Source organism: Perca flavescens, chromosome 5, assembly GCF_004354835.1.
Source record: "Perca flavescens isolate YP-PL-M2 chromosome 5, PFLA_1.0, whole genome shotgun sequence".
NCBI classification, from domain to species: Eukaryota; Metazoa; Chordata; class Actinopteri; order Perciformes; family Percidae; genus Perca; species Perca flavescens.
The window spans coordinates 10,030,043-10,045,422 of record NC_041335.1 but is presented as its reverse complement, the minus strand read 5'-3'; the positions used below and the strand labels follow the sequence as shown (position 1 = coordinate 10,045,422).

Genomic DNA, 15,380 nt, shown 5'->3' with positions numbered 1-15,380 from the left:
GGTTTGGACCAGGTTGCTGACTGCCTGCTAATATTGGGATAGGGCATCAGTGCCAGTCAGTTTTGCCACCAGGGCCACATACTTATACTACAATTTATTGATTGTGCTTCAGCAGTGAATATTACCAAACAAAGTTTTCAATGAAATAAGCAAAACCCAGCTGACACGCAGTAGGGCTGGGGCCTGAGTTCTTGGGGCCCACTTTGCCTGATGGCACTGCAGCCTTGTGAGGAAGGGCTTAGAGTCAAGAGGGCAGAAGGCAGAGACATCTGCACAACCTCAAGAGAAACCTAATCTCAGATTGCCAGACCGGTCTCCACAGCACTATGAAGTAAGGTCTACACGACAGATACACATCCAATACTAAATTAAGTTAAATGTTCACACGTTACAGTAACGTAAGCTGTTTAAATTAGCTGGATACAAGGTTAAAAGTAATTTGTTCTTACCAGTGTATCGCCGTGGGTACTTCGTCCACAGCAATCCTACCAATCCCAAAACGTCCCAGTTCGATAGTAAATGCCGTAAACATATTTCTTGTAAATCCTTAAAATCATTCAAAGAACCAAGCATTGTTGCACAATCCCAATAGTCTTCAAAACCTGCCATTTTCAGCGTTTAGCTTGCTAGCTCCAAGTTTGTGGTTGTTTACTGAAGCAAAACCCAGTTAGACAACAGCGACACACAGAGAGCAGGAGGTGAGGGACCTCTGGTGCTCAGGCAATTATCTAATCCTGGAAATGTACTTCTGTTGATGGTGAGACCTTTATCCGTTTCCAGCAGTAACAGTAATCCTGACTCTCAACATTTCTATAATATGTAGCCTAAATATACGTCTACCAAAGAAATCATAATGTGTCAATAGCAATCATTAGATGATTTATCAATCTTAGTTTCCAATGGAAAAGCCTACATATAATTAGCAGCGCTGTGTTTTAAGACTATTAGTTTATATATTATTATATTATTTATTATATATATTATAAGTTATTAAAGATGAGATGATTATTTAGGCCATTTCTAAGCAATTTTGAATTATACTACCCGCACATGAGATGCACGATTGTCAAAGAAACTAGGCTATAACATGCCATGTGACATAAAACATCTTTAAGCCTAACTGCTTTTTCATTTCAAAATAATGTTATTAAGTCAAACTATACACACGTAAAGTCTTCCACGGTGGTGCAAATGTTGAGTGCTAATAGAACAACAATGAAATCAATTTGGTGCAAGGTAACTGCAGTGCATGCAGTCTTCTCTTTATGGATTTGACAGTCAGACAGTTCAGGTGGGATACTCGACAGCCTTATCTGCTAAAACAGCAGGATCAACAGTCAACATTCAGCTGATAAAATGGAAACCTTGTTCATCATTCAGTCTGGTGACAAAAGAATCTGCAACAGCGTATTTTCTCGTGTTCCTGTTCACATAAATATTTCTGCACTAGTTTAATCTCACACATCGACTTGACTGTTGTTAAAACATGCCTATGACTATTGAGAAATGCTAAAACATGTGTAGGAGAACATGTGTGGTTTAGCTTAAAGCAGCTAGCTGCCTTCATGCTAACTTAAAACGTGATTTCTTTTTCCTCACATTATCACAGCGTGACCACCAGACGGCACTACACACTCTCAACTATGTCTAACTGAAATGTTTTTTTCCTAAAAACGAATAATAGCCTAAATAAAAGCTAATACTAAATGTGTAGCCTACTCCTTATTATATTATAGCCAAACAGCAGCAGAAGCTAACGATAGAATTAGCATTAGCCTGCTAGCTTTTGGCTTGTCTGCTGCTTTACAGGTTCAGAATGGGACTCTATATCCCATTATGCCTGCAGCATGCTACGTAATCTCTGTTGTGTGTTTGTGCTGCCTTCAGGTAGTGTGGGATAAATGGTACTTAATAGTATAGGTTCAGTCTTTTTACACACGAAATTCAGTAGTTCACTGACACTGACCAATTACACTTTGACAAAAACATTTTTTTTGGTATCACACCCTGCAAAAAAAATAAATAATAATATTGATTATTATAATTATCTTGTTCTTGTTCTTGGGGTAATATATTATGTCTAGTTTGGATAGGTTACTATTCGGTTTGATTTAATTGACAGATGAAACACAGGTGATTGCTGGAAAAGACCAAAATGTGTCGATATGTATATGGGTATGCAGAGGCGGAAAAAGTACTAAAATATTGTACTCAAGTAAAAGTACCAATACTTTGATGAAATATTACTCAAGTAGAAGTGAAATTACCTATCTGAAAAATTACTCAAGTAAAAGTAATAAGTAGTTCATTTATTCAATTTTTCTTTCTTCCCTTTGGTTTTTGTTAGTTGTTTTTTTTTAACTCAGTAACAGATGGGATTTGTAATGTAGCGAAATACAATACTTCACTCAAAACATAATCAAGTACATTTTAAATTACCGATTTTAAAAACTACTTGACAAATACAAAATACACCAGCAAAAACTACTCAATACAGTAACGTGAGTACATGTATTTCGTTACTTTCCACCTCTGTGGGTATGCATGTGTATATATGCGTGTAAGTAGGCCTATGTATATACAGGCTACATGTATATGTATACATATAGGCTATAAATAAGTGAAGAATTAAATTGTTTGTATATAACGTACATAAGTAGAAAAAGGGGGTAGAACCAGAAAAGTTTTTTTTAACTTCTGCCTTCTCCCTTTTTAACAGGCAAATCCTTATTGGAATCATTTACAACAATTTTGAAAGATGTGTTTGCTGAGTATTTTCTTTGTGAATATTTTCTTGCTTGTACTAAAATGTAGCTACACATTCTTGTTTATCTTCTTTTTTTTTATAAAATAAAATACTTATTTTCTAAATAAACTAAAGTATATTTAAAAATGAATTGCTTACGAATTCAACGTTTCAGTTTGCAAGACAAACATACTGTCATTTCTTATTTCAAAAGTGAAGTCTTGCTTTGTCGTTTGCTGCTTTTGGATGAAAGAAAACCACTTTCGCCCACCCTTTTCACAGGCCCTGAACGCACCGCCCCTGGGGGTGTGGATCTACTTATTCCCCGCTGACTGGAAGCACCAGGCTAAAATCATGGTACGGCGGTCCGAGCAGTGAGCCAGCCGGGCGGAGGAAAGAGACAAAAGCGGGGACACCTTGGTTCACTTCAGACTGCGCTATCTCTCCCACCATCATCGCACCATCACCCGCAACGGTGTGCTGGGGGTTTTCCGTGGCGGTAAGAGAGTGAGAAGAGAGAGAAGAGAGGCGACGTCGGGTTGACTGACTCGGGATCAGCCCATGCAGGAGGATGGAGATAGAGAAGAGGACGAATGGGTTCGACTACCCGGAGACAAACAACGCCAAGTCCGTTAACGGTAGGCAAACATGACCCCGGGACATGGTCCTGCAAACACACTTGCACTCACACACACACTTACACACACACACACACACTTTTACACACACAGACACTTTACCACATCAAGGCTATATGTAGCCTAAAACACACAGCTGCCGTCCGTGGCAGGAACACACCTTTGCTCACCTCCAAACATAACAGCATGGCTGCACTGTTTCTGATTAGCCCCTGTCGGTGCTGCAGGAGCCTACTGAACAGCCACCGCAACCACTTCTCAAAGCCACTTCTCTAAACTCACGGACGCGTGCACTCCGTGGGAATGAACACAGGAGTGTGGGAGCAGTATTATAGGCTATTTGTCGTATTTTTATTTATTTTTTATCTGATGAAATGAAGTTTAGGACTACGGAAAAAAATTAGCAATCCTAGAAAGTGGACTGAGTGGCACGTAATTAGCCTTTCCGATTAGCCTATTGAATTTGTCCTTAAATGTAGGTAGGTGGTGTGGTTTGTTCCATTGCTTTGCATCGTGTGTGTGTGTGTGTGTGTGCGCGTGCACAGAGGTCGGAATGTTTTTATTTGGAGGTGGCCAGTCAGGCTCGGGGAGATCGTAAAAGGTGAACTTTTGAACTTGGAGAACGCCCTGAAGCCATTATATGGCTTTTTAAGTCCCCCAAAAATCCGGTGTTACGTGAGCTGCACAGGTTGGAAAAGATGGAAATGAAGGCAAGGGGAAAGGGGCAGCGCTACATCATGCAGGATGGGTTCAGAGTTAGGTGAATTTTCCGATTTATTCTGGACTGCATTAATCTCGCAGCTCTTACATGACCCTGGCTTTTCGGAGATCACATAGCAAAAAAACAAATGTTCCCCCGACAGCTCACTTCTCGCTCAGCGTTGCTTCCAATTGATTATTTTTTATTTTTCATATGTTCCATCCATGCAGTTCCAGGCCCAAGCTAAGCCCCACAATGCCTTGCAGCAGTTTCTGTCACAGGCGCCAGTCCCATATCGTGCCCCCCCCCATGCGGGTGACTGACAACATATTGACATTTCCAAGATTAAAATTCCTCTAACTTTGCCTGCTCTGAGCACGTGACTTGCGTGGACATCAACATGAACTGTGTTTTCTGATCGGTAGGCCACGATAATAATGTGTGTCACTTGATTGTAGATCGTAGCTATCAGAGGGCCTTCACGCACATTTGATGGATTTGTCACTTCTAAAGTTTCCTTGGCTCTGTAATCATTTAGCGTTTGAGAATTCTATTACTACTTTGAAAAACTTTTTTTTTTTATTTTAATTTCAAAAATGATGACTGTGCATGCATTTAGATATCAAAAGCTTTAGGTGGCATAGTTACGGAAACAATCAGTCCCTCCAGAAAAACGTGATTATGCGATCGCATAATTCAATGCATAATCAGCCAAAATCTGCATATTTATGCGGCAAAATACGCCGAAAATACGCCGCATAAATTGCCGCATAAATTGCCGATTTATATGCGGGGCTTGCATGATTTCATAAACCCCGCATTTTCGTTGCAAACAAGAATCGGCACTGAACAATGTGCCGATGACGTGTGGTGGTAAATGTATTATTTCAAATCGTTCATCAGGCAGAAAAAAGTCAAAGCATTCTCAGGCTCCAGCTTCTCAAGTGTGACGATTTGATAAACGTATACTGTATATAATTATCTTGCCCTTTTTTACTTTTAGCATTTTCTGACAGTTTTATAAACTAAACAATTAATCGATCAATGAAAGCCATCAACCGATTAATCAATAAGTCAAATAATTGTTAGTTGCAGTCCTACTAACCCTTAAATTGATAGTTTTTTGTAAAGATTCTTTCACCTTTTTCATTGCACTTTTTCTTTGCATCGGTCAGCAGACTATAACCGCAAATAACTGAATGCACGAACCAAAGAAAGCCAAATCTATTTTGAAATAATTTATTTTTTTGTTCAGCCCCTTGGTAACGATTTCATTTCAATTTGTGTAATTTCTAATCTCAGCAACTGTTCCTATCTCTGAAAGAGTAATTGAGAGTGACCAAATGAAGGGCTTTTTTTTTTTTTTTTTTTGGGAAATTCATCTATTGTCATGAATACAGTTATTGAGAGAAAGTGGCACTGTTTTCATAATAAATATACATTTAATCACACACAGTATAATAAATCTGGGCGAGGAAGGCCTTTACAGTAATGTAGAGCTGAAATGAGTACACTGTAAAAAAAATAAATAAAAGTTCTTAGTTGTGTAAACTTAAAATAACAAGTGAGCTAGTTGCATGAATTATTTTGAGTTTTAACAACTCTTTCTGAATTTTGCTGCCAAAAAATAATTTGGCCTTCCAACTAATTCCTACGTTTTTATAACAATGAATATCAACTGGCAATTATAATAAGCAGAACAACGCAATGTTTCAAGTCCCTTGGACACATTTATTTTGTTGACGCAACATGAATTTGTATGTATTGCTGACAAAAAATTAAACTTTTTTTTTTTTTTTTTTAACCGTATAGACAATTAATTGAGTCGATCAACATTAAAATTAGTTACAACTAATTAGCTACTATAGATAATCAATGATTTTTTTTGACAAAAGTAATTGTTCAAGCAAAATGGCCAACCACTCTCTAGTATACTGTGAACCTTTTGATGTAAATTTACAGCAAAAATCTCACAGTATCTTCCGGTTTTAATGCTATACAGGATCATACTGTAAATGGCAGTGCATTCTGGGCGGAAATAATATTACAGCGCTATCTGCAAATGTTACAGAGTACAGGTTAGGGCTGCAACTAAAGATTATTTTCATAGTCGATTAATCTGTTGATTATGGTGAAAATGTGGATCAGTGTTTCCCAAAAGCCCTAGATGACATCTTCAAATGTCTTGTTTTGTCCACAACTCAAAGATATTCAGTTTACTGTCACAGAGGAGAGAAGAAACTAAAACAATATTCACCTTTTAAGAAGCTGGAATCAAAGAATTTTTACTTTTGTCTTAAATAATTACTCAAGATTAGATTAGATTCCAATAATACAGTAAGAGACTGTCTATTTACAGTAAAATACCTTTTTAATATTTAAAAACCGTATGCACACTGTAAAACAGTTTACCGGCGAAGCTGCTGCCAGTATATTACTGTAAATTTACATTGGAAAGTTTTACAGTGCATGGCTTTTGAATTGTGATGATTTGTCTTTTGACTTATGTGACAGTAAACTGCACCATTTTAGGTTTTGGACATTTTAGAAAAAAATATAAATTGAATGAGCCTCCATGGTCTCTCCCATTTATTAGGTATATTTTCCTGACATTTTGGAGACCAAATCATGATTCAATTCAGAGGAAATAGAATCTGAATGGTTTCTCACTTCAAGTAAGAGCCTTTGTGTTTGGGGTAGAGATGTTCCAGCGTTTTAAGCAGTATCGGAGCCGATACCGATACTGGTATCGGTATCGGCTCCGATACTGCCTAAAGCGCTGGTATCGGTATCGGGAAGTACTGGAGTTTATGCACCGATCCGATACCACGTAATAAAGCCCTAAAGAAAATCTACATTAAAGTAGTTTATTTATGTTCTTTTTCCGTTATAACTGACTGTCAAACTGGAGAATAAAAGAAAGTTCTGGGGCATTCATTGTTTGTGTTTGTTCATGTTTCACAAAGAGTTTAACCTGAGCCAGACCGACATCAAAGATAGAAATTATATCACATCCATACAGGGATAGTAGTATACAGCTGTTAAAACATAATGAAATATATGACACTCTGGTATCGGATCGGTACTCGGTATCGGCCGATACGCAAGTTCAGGTATCTGACTCGGTATCGGGAAGCAACAAAGGGGTATCGGGCCATCTCTAGTTTGGGGCATGCAATAAACCTATATTAAGGGGAAATAAAAATAAAGCCAAAGTACTGCAACAGTCAAAAGCATGAATGTAGAATAGAAAAGGACAATACACATATGAAACAAGATAATATAAAAATTCTATATATATATATATTTATATATACACATACATACCTGTATTATAATGAGAAGACAATGCAGTTTTATTGCACATTTCACACTAACATTTTAAGGTTTAGGCAAAGAAAAAAACACACACACACAGAGTTTTTTTTTTTTTTTTTTTTCTCAGAATGGGCCTTTTTGTTGGGGGTGTCCGCGTACAGTAAAGGCAATGAGTCTGTGTTACCTGATTTGACAGAAATCTATACATTTACCTGTCATTTCTGACAATTTGATAAACAAAAATGTCTACTATGCTTAGGTTAATAAAACCCCAGTAAACCAAACTGGTTAAAAAAATAAATTTAAAAAAAATATGTTGTTCAACGGTTGTTTGATAAATTGCTCTTAAACACATACGGAGAGGATTTGAAGTGCTATTTTTACTCTCAATGCTCATCATTTTATTGCTGGTGGTTTTCCTTTTTTTGGGGCTGGCTAAAACCTCTTTTTGGGGCGGGGGCGCGCCAACAATTCCACTATGCAGGGAAAACCCTCATATAATAGTCTAATAGTGCAGATTAATCAATAAAGAATGTAGTTGTTGGTTGCAGCCATAGAGGAGCGACAGATGTTCCAGATGTGTAAAGCCCAGCTGGTTCAGCCATGACTGTGCTGAGTTAACTCCCCATTGTAACCTAGAAAACAAAGCAGCCCAACCCTGCTTCTACAGCTCCAGCTTCTCCACATAACCACATTTGAAGGAAACAAACTCAATTCCCATTGATCTTTAAATTGACTAGAAATGTGGCCCCCCCCCCCCCCCCTCCCACTGTGCTCAGTGAAGTGTGCTTGTTTTAATGTAATTGACCTCGGTGGAAGAAGAGGGAGCAGAAAGGAGGCTGGCTGGAGGAATTCTGTATTTGGGGCTTCGGGGGTTGGCAGGCTGCAGCACCAGGGGCGATTCTAGGATTTTTTTTTTTTTAAGTGGGGGGCAATAATTGTGACAGTGTAGAAAATCTGCTTAGAAATATTGGATAGGATAGAACAACACAATGCAATTTTGCTAAATAAAACCCATCACATTAATTTATTAATTTCACTTATTATTTTCAACAAATAGTGTATCCAAATACATCACACATTTTCTCCAGATTCGAGATCAACAAAGGGCACAGGCACATAGGAATTCTTGTGCAGGCTCTTTTGAGTCATGGAAAAAGCCCACCGACTAAAATAGAAAAAGATGTGACATGGTAAAAATAAATGAATATAGAATAAGACAAAACAACTTGGATACTATACCAAAAAGTGCAAACAATATAATACATTGTGAATACTGTTTCTTTGGGCTCTTAAGGCAAAACATTTGGATAGTCATCATAGTAACATTTAATTGGTCATGTGACCATGGCTAGGAAGATTTTTATTTATTTTTATTCTTCACAGAAGCGTATAAAAATCAAGTGCATTACACTTACAATAAACTTGCCTCCAAACTTCAACAAAGTACAGTTTTCAGATCATTGGAAACGGAACAGCAATGAAGTGCAATACACCATTTATTTCTTACAGCAACAAGTGCTCTAAAGCGAGTTCAGTTTCTACTTCTAAACTGGCCTCAACATTTCAACAAAGAACACAGTTGCCATACAATGTGTGTTTTAAAGGATATATCCATTAACCAAATGGAAAGGCAGTGATTGGCAGAACAGGCAGCAAAGTGACAGTACTCCGATCCAATGGAAATCAAATTTGTCAGATTGACATGGATTTGGGGGGGGAGGGCAGAAATCATATTTCTAGACCTGCCCCTTCAGATAGACCGAGAGAGAGAGAGTGCTTTGTCAGCCTCTGCTCGGACCTGGGGTCTGCGTTGTCCCTCGGGGCAGGGTGAAGGGGACGCCTGGCAGTGGGCGGGGCAGGGACAGGATGCAACCCCCCCCCCCCGCTGTGCTGCTTGAATGATGAGCCAGGAGGAATACAGTAGAGGAGGAGGGGCAGCTGCTGTGGGTGTCGGGGGTTAGGGGCCTTGCAGGCAGATGTAATCCATCATGTCTCTTCTTCTCCTCGGTCTTCTTTCTTCTATCAGTAGATCGGTGTAAACACCAGCACTAACAAAAGTGACAGTTACATTTTCAAGTGCAGTTTTCTGCTGCTACTTTCTTTCAACTAAAACCCAAAATCTGTGAGTGTCTTTCGCGATCCGTTGATTATTTTCTCGATTAACGGATTGGTTGTTTGGTCTAGAAAATGTCTCAATTTTAAAAGTCAAAGTATCTTTATTAGTCTCCCTAAGGAGAAATTCGTTTTGGACACAGAGAAATTGCAGAGTTACAACCGAGGCACACAACAAACGCAGGGTTAAAACGGTTAGAAGACAAATGTACATTGAACATCTAGGCTACTCAAAGAGCTCTGCAAATTACCATTTTCTATAGGCTACTTGTGCAAACAAAAAGCCATTCTTCTGTTCTACCATACATGCCTTACAATCATTCCTACTTCCATAAGCATCAGTGCATTCAGTCCTAAAAATAAAAACATTAATTTATCCATTTATAAATATCCTTACAATCCATTGTAAATATGCACTCATTCCTTCATTCATATCCATACATACATTCAGTCACAAATATACATTAATAAAATTCATGGTCATACATTCATCGCTGCTTATTTATGAGGTTAACGGAGAGAGGGACAAATGAGTGCTTATAGCTATTATATTTGCAGAGAGGAACCTGCCTGATTGTTAAATGATTTAAAAAGCTCCTGCGGGTTGAGGGGTACAGGTGTTCCCATAATTTTGCCTGCTGCCTTAACCAGAAAAATGTTCAAAGCCCAAGATGGCGTCCTCAAATGTCTGTTTGTCCACCACTCAAACATATTCAGTTCACTGTCCCAGAGGAGAGAACAAACTGGAACATAGTCACATTTAAGCCGTTGGAATTAAATACATTTTTCTCACTTAAAAAAAAAAAAAAAAAAAAGAAATGTATTCATGAAAATAGTTGCCGTTAATTTAATAGTTGACAACTAATCCATTAGTCGTTGCAGCTCTATTTGGAGATGATGATTAGCTTGTTTTTATTCTTTCTTTAAGAAAAACAAACCACAGAAATGAGCAGGGCTGGTAAAGTCTTCTCATTCCAGGATTTAGATTTGATTCGGATTCTACTCGTCATATTTTAAGTCCTTTTTATCAAATGAAGGCTGAATGTTTAGACTGAATGGAAGTTGTGGACATGAATCCAAAAGTAAGTAGTAGTTTGTTCAGTCATCACAAAAAAAAAATACTACTACATTTATTTATATAGCGCTTTACATGGTACTCAAAGACACTTTACAGTAAAACCAGCACATATAGGCCTAGCACATTAAAAACAGATAAGCAATAAAACAAGCGTATTAAAAGCAATTCAAAACAATAAAACCAGTATTATTGACTCTAAAAGTCTCCTTTAGCGCGTGTAGATGTGACTCGCTGTGTCGGGACTATTGGCGCCCCTTTTGACGCAGTAAGGTTAAGGAAAAGATAGTGGCTGGGCTTATAAAAGATAAGTTTTCTGTGAAACGTGGGACGAGAACAGGACAGTTGGGTTCAGGAAAAGAAGAACTGGACGGTTGGGTTTAGGAAAAGGTGACACACGGGGAAAAAGATACTTCTTTAACACCAAACAAACTTTAACTTTGGACCTTTGGCAGTGAGGGGATCTGTTATCTCAACTTGTTACTTGTTTAAAAGGGTGAAACAAAAAGAGTAAATCTGAGGACGCCACCCTTTCACAGATCATCTGAAACGTCTTCACCAGGCTGATTAGGTGTGTGTGTGTGTGTGTGTGTGTGTGTGTGTGTGTGTGTGTGTGTGTGTGTGTGTGTGTGTGTGTGTGTGTGTGTGTGTGTGTGTGTGTGTGTGTGTGTGTGTGTGTGTGTGTGTGTGTGTGTGTGTGTGTGTGTGTGTGTGTGTGTGTGTGTGTGTGTGTGTGTGTGTGTGTGTGTGTGTGTGTGTGTGTGTGTGTTGCTACACTGAAAACAAGTGGTACTTTGGATCAACATAAAACATTACTATAATTATATACTCTAAATATCCCTTACCTTTTCAGAAATGCATATGAAAAATGCAAACATGAAGTTAATTTTAGTTTAGTTTTGACTTTTGGACTCATCGGTTGGTTAACTTTTTTTGTTATTGGTTGTTATAGTTGTTCTCAGAGATTGTTGATTTGTATTCAGACAATTTATTATTATGGAAATTTGCCATATGAGTAAATTTAAAGTTCATGTTTTTTCATGCAAGATAAAAGAAAACTATAATAGAGAGGACAACATGAGCTATAGATTTCAGTACTAGTCTTTGTCTTCATGAGTTATAGGTCCGCTCCATTCAATGATCCCATTATTCATTTATTAACGGTAGATCATTGGATTGAATGGTGAGGACTTTGATAGGAATGAGGCCAGTGTTGTTGTGGAAGGTCCTCCCATAGATATAGAACAATATATATCTCTATGGGTCCTCCTCTGTCTATAAGAGGCCTTGAGGCTGAATGTCCTTCGTCCTGATGTTTCCGATTCCACGAATCACTGTTAAAAACAAGTTATCGATTCTAGGCAAAAGAATCGGTTTGATAAATCGTCGACAAAAAAAACCCTATTAGACATTCTGTTTTAAGTATGGATGGACAGATTATCAGCCATGGCCAATTATTTGTGCGTTTTTTTTGGCAGATCATCTGTATCGGGTTTTATTCGCCTGATAACCGATAAAGTTAATGAATTGATAAGTGTGCTATTTTGGCTCGGCTATAGCTCTGCGTCTGTCCCTCTGCTTCGGTTTCAGTCACCACCGAGTCTGACTTAATGTCCCGCCCATAACACCATCTGACTCTCTTTTACTGTGAGTTTGTAACATTCCAAAATTGTTAATTTTGACTTCAAGATTTTCATTTTTACTTTAAATGTATATCTGTTCCAAATATCTGTTATCAGTTGCATTGACTACTAATAATCAGTATCGGTCGAGCCCTAGTTTTAAGGCAAAAAATGAGAAAAATTAGTTTTTTGGTGATTTGTTGCGTGCAAAAATCCTTGATTATACGGCACGTTTTCTTAAAAAAATGCGATGGAATATGCGGGATATTTATGCAATTTTCAGAGTCAAAGTCTCTTTATTAGTCTCCCTAAGGAGAAATTTGTTTTGGACAGAGAGAAATTGCTGCAAGAGTAACAGACACACATCAAACACAGGGTTAAAACAATTAGACATTGAACATGTAGGCTACTCAAGTAGCTGTGCAAAATTACAAGTTACCATTTTCTAAAAAGGCAGTTAATAAAAAAAAAAATGTATCCATTTGGAAATATAAATATCCTTACAATACATTGTAAAAATGCAGTAATTCCTTCATTCCTATCCATACATACATTCAGTCACAAATTTACATTAATAGAATTCATGGTCATATATTCATTGCTGCTCATTTATGAGCTTAACTGCGAGAGGAACAAATGAGTGCTTATACCTATTATATTTGCAGAGAGGAACCCTGTACCTCTTTCCTGAGTTCAATAGCTCAAACTCCGAAAACAACACATGAGAGTTATCAGATAGGATAATCTTAGCCTGCCTGATTGTTGAATGATTAAAAAGCTCCTGCAGGTTGAGGGGTGCAGGTGTTCCCATAATTTTGCCTGCCGTCTTAACCAAATTAAAAATCTGCGTCTTGGATTTAACTGTCAAATTTCCAAACCAGCTGGTTATACCATACCAAAGAATTGACTCTATTGTTGCTCTATAGAAGATTAACATATTTGTACAGACCCCAAACACTCTAAGTCTGCGTAAAAAATAAAGACGCTGATAAGTTCTGGCACAGACATTTATTACATGTGTCCGCCAACTTAGGTCATTGTCAATATGCACTCCTAAATTTTATGCAATGAAATTGCGGGAACTGGCAAAAATTGCGGGAACTTGCAAAAACTGCGGTTTGATGAAAAAGAGAAAAAAAAGTGATTCCCCCCACACCCTGCTTTTCGATGATGTTCACGTCGCGTAATTACGTCACTTCATAACGTTCCCATGGTAACAGGGGAAAATGGCTGCTCTTGTGTGAAGTAAACGCAACATTTTTCAACTTTCTGCTAAGATATGTGACTTTTTTTGCAACGAAAATTTTCGTTGATTTCATAATCAACGAAAATGATTATGAAATCATGCAAGCCCTGCATATTTTGCGCGGAAATCGGCAATTTGTGCGGTGTATTTGAAAAAATGCGGCCCCCGCATAAATATGCGGACTTTGGCTGATTATGCATTGAATTATGTGATCGCATAATCACGTTTTTCTGGAGGGACTGACTAAAGAACTTTTCCCGCTTCAGTCCCCCTACAGGTTGGAAGCAGAATTGTCCATTACATTATGCAAGTTTGCCAGATCGGGTAGCGGATCTGTTGTTCAAATGAACTGGACAACGTAATGTAATGGACAGTTCCACTTCCAACCGGTAGGGGGACCGAAAAGTTCTTTAGTGTTGCTTTTAAATTCCCAAAACATTTCCATCATCCCCACACTGAGCTCTTCCCCCGAGGCTGTACCTGGGATTGTGTTGTTGTACGGACTGTGATGGACACACGTGGGGGGGAGGTGGCAGCGAGCGCCATGGGAAACGGTGACCAGGGTCAGTGGGATGTTGCTCTTGAAGCATTAATGGCCCCGCTATCTGCTGACCTCGGCGTAACCCAGGAAAGTATTTACAGCCTCCACTTGAGCCATGAGCTACAGGCTGGGACGGCAGGGACGCCGCTGCTTTCTCTCTGACATGTTTGCTGTCCAGATCCTGGCACAACACCAAACAGCTGCTAATGAGATGCAGGGGAAGGCTGGGGGGGGGGGAGGAAGAAGCACCCTGCTGCCATAAAGTAGGGCTGGGCAATATATCAATGTAAATCCATATCGTGATATGAGGCTCGGTATCGTCTTTGATTTTGGATATCGTAGTATGACATAAGTGTTGTCTTTCCCTTGTTTTAAAGGCCGCATTACGGTAAAGTGATGTCCTTTTCTGAACTTATCAGACTGTTTTACTATTTGTCTTTACCCACTTAGTCCTTATATCCACATTAATTATGATTATTTATCACAAATCTCATTGTGTTAATATTTTGTGAAAGCATCCATTGTCAACCCTACAATATCGTCGCAATATTTAAATATTAGTCAAGGTATTTGTTCAAAAATATCGGGATATTTGATTTTCTTCATATCGCCCAGCCGCCCTACTATAAAGCACATTTTGAAAGGGAATACAATACAGTATGTATGGGGGATAGAAAGGGGCCGGAATAAGATTCTGACGGTATGATAACCTTGAGAAAAAAATATCGCGGTATTGCCATTACAGCTCTAAAATATATTATATAGTAGAAAATAAACATTATCCATTGAACACAATCTGTTTTATTTTTATAACACACTGGACACCGGCAGGGAGAGGGATTTCTAAACTTCACTTTCTGTCCTTTGACAACTCATAAAAACCAGCTCATAATGGCGATTAGAAAAATTGTGACTTTTTCAAACCGGCGGTATACCTTGAAACAGGTAACCGGCCCATGCCTAATGGGGGACAGTTGGTACAGTGACACCGGGCAATCTGGGAGCCACGCTTTTTTTTTTTTTTTTTTTTTTTTTTTTTTTTTTTTTGTCAGGCCTCTGTGATATTCAACACGTAGCGTAGCCAGAGGCCATAAAAAGTCTTCCATTTGAGTTTGAATTTGGGCGGAGGATGAGTTTACAGGCAGCTGTAAAACACTGAACTTGGTATGTAGAGTAGGGATGGCTTTCCTGTGAAACAGCAGCGCCTGAGGATGCAGTTGTTGAGGGGGGGCGGGGGATTGGGGGTTATAAAAGAGCAGCTGAGGAGTTCCACTTCAAAAACGCTATTTCCATTTCAGAGTGGGAAAGCTGTCATTCTGTTAGCCTCAGCATGACGCCTAGGTGCCACTTATTGGGATATTGGAAGATTTGAAGGAGCT

General features: G+C 38.6%; 1 protein-coding gene across 1 annotated transcript in view; it reads left to right on the top strand.

The window, feature by feature from the left end:
- Window positions 1-3,113: 3,113 nt before the first annotated feature.
- The window catches only part of nr6a1a (nuclear receptor subfamily 6, group A, member 1a), a 117,577-nt gene continuing 105,310 nt past the window's right edge, over window positions 3,114-15,380 (top strand). The window contains exon 1 of the mRNA XM_028577767.1: window positions 3,114-3,384. Within this exon, the coding sequence (XP_028433568.1) occupies window positions 3,318-3,384 (67 nt within the window). The 5' untranslated portion in view covers window positions 3,114-3,317. The remainder of the gene's footprint in view (window positions 3,385-15,380) is intronic.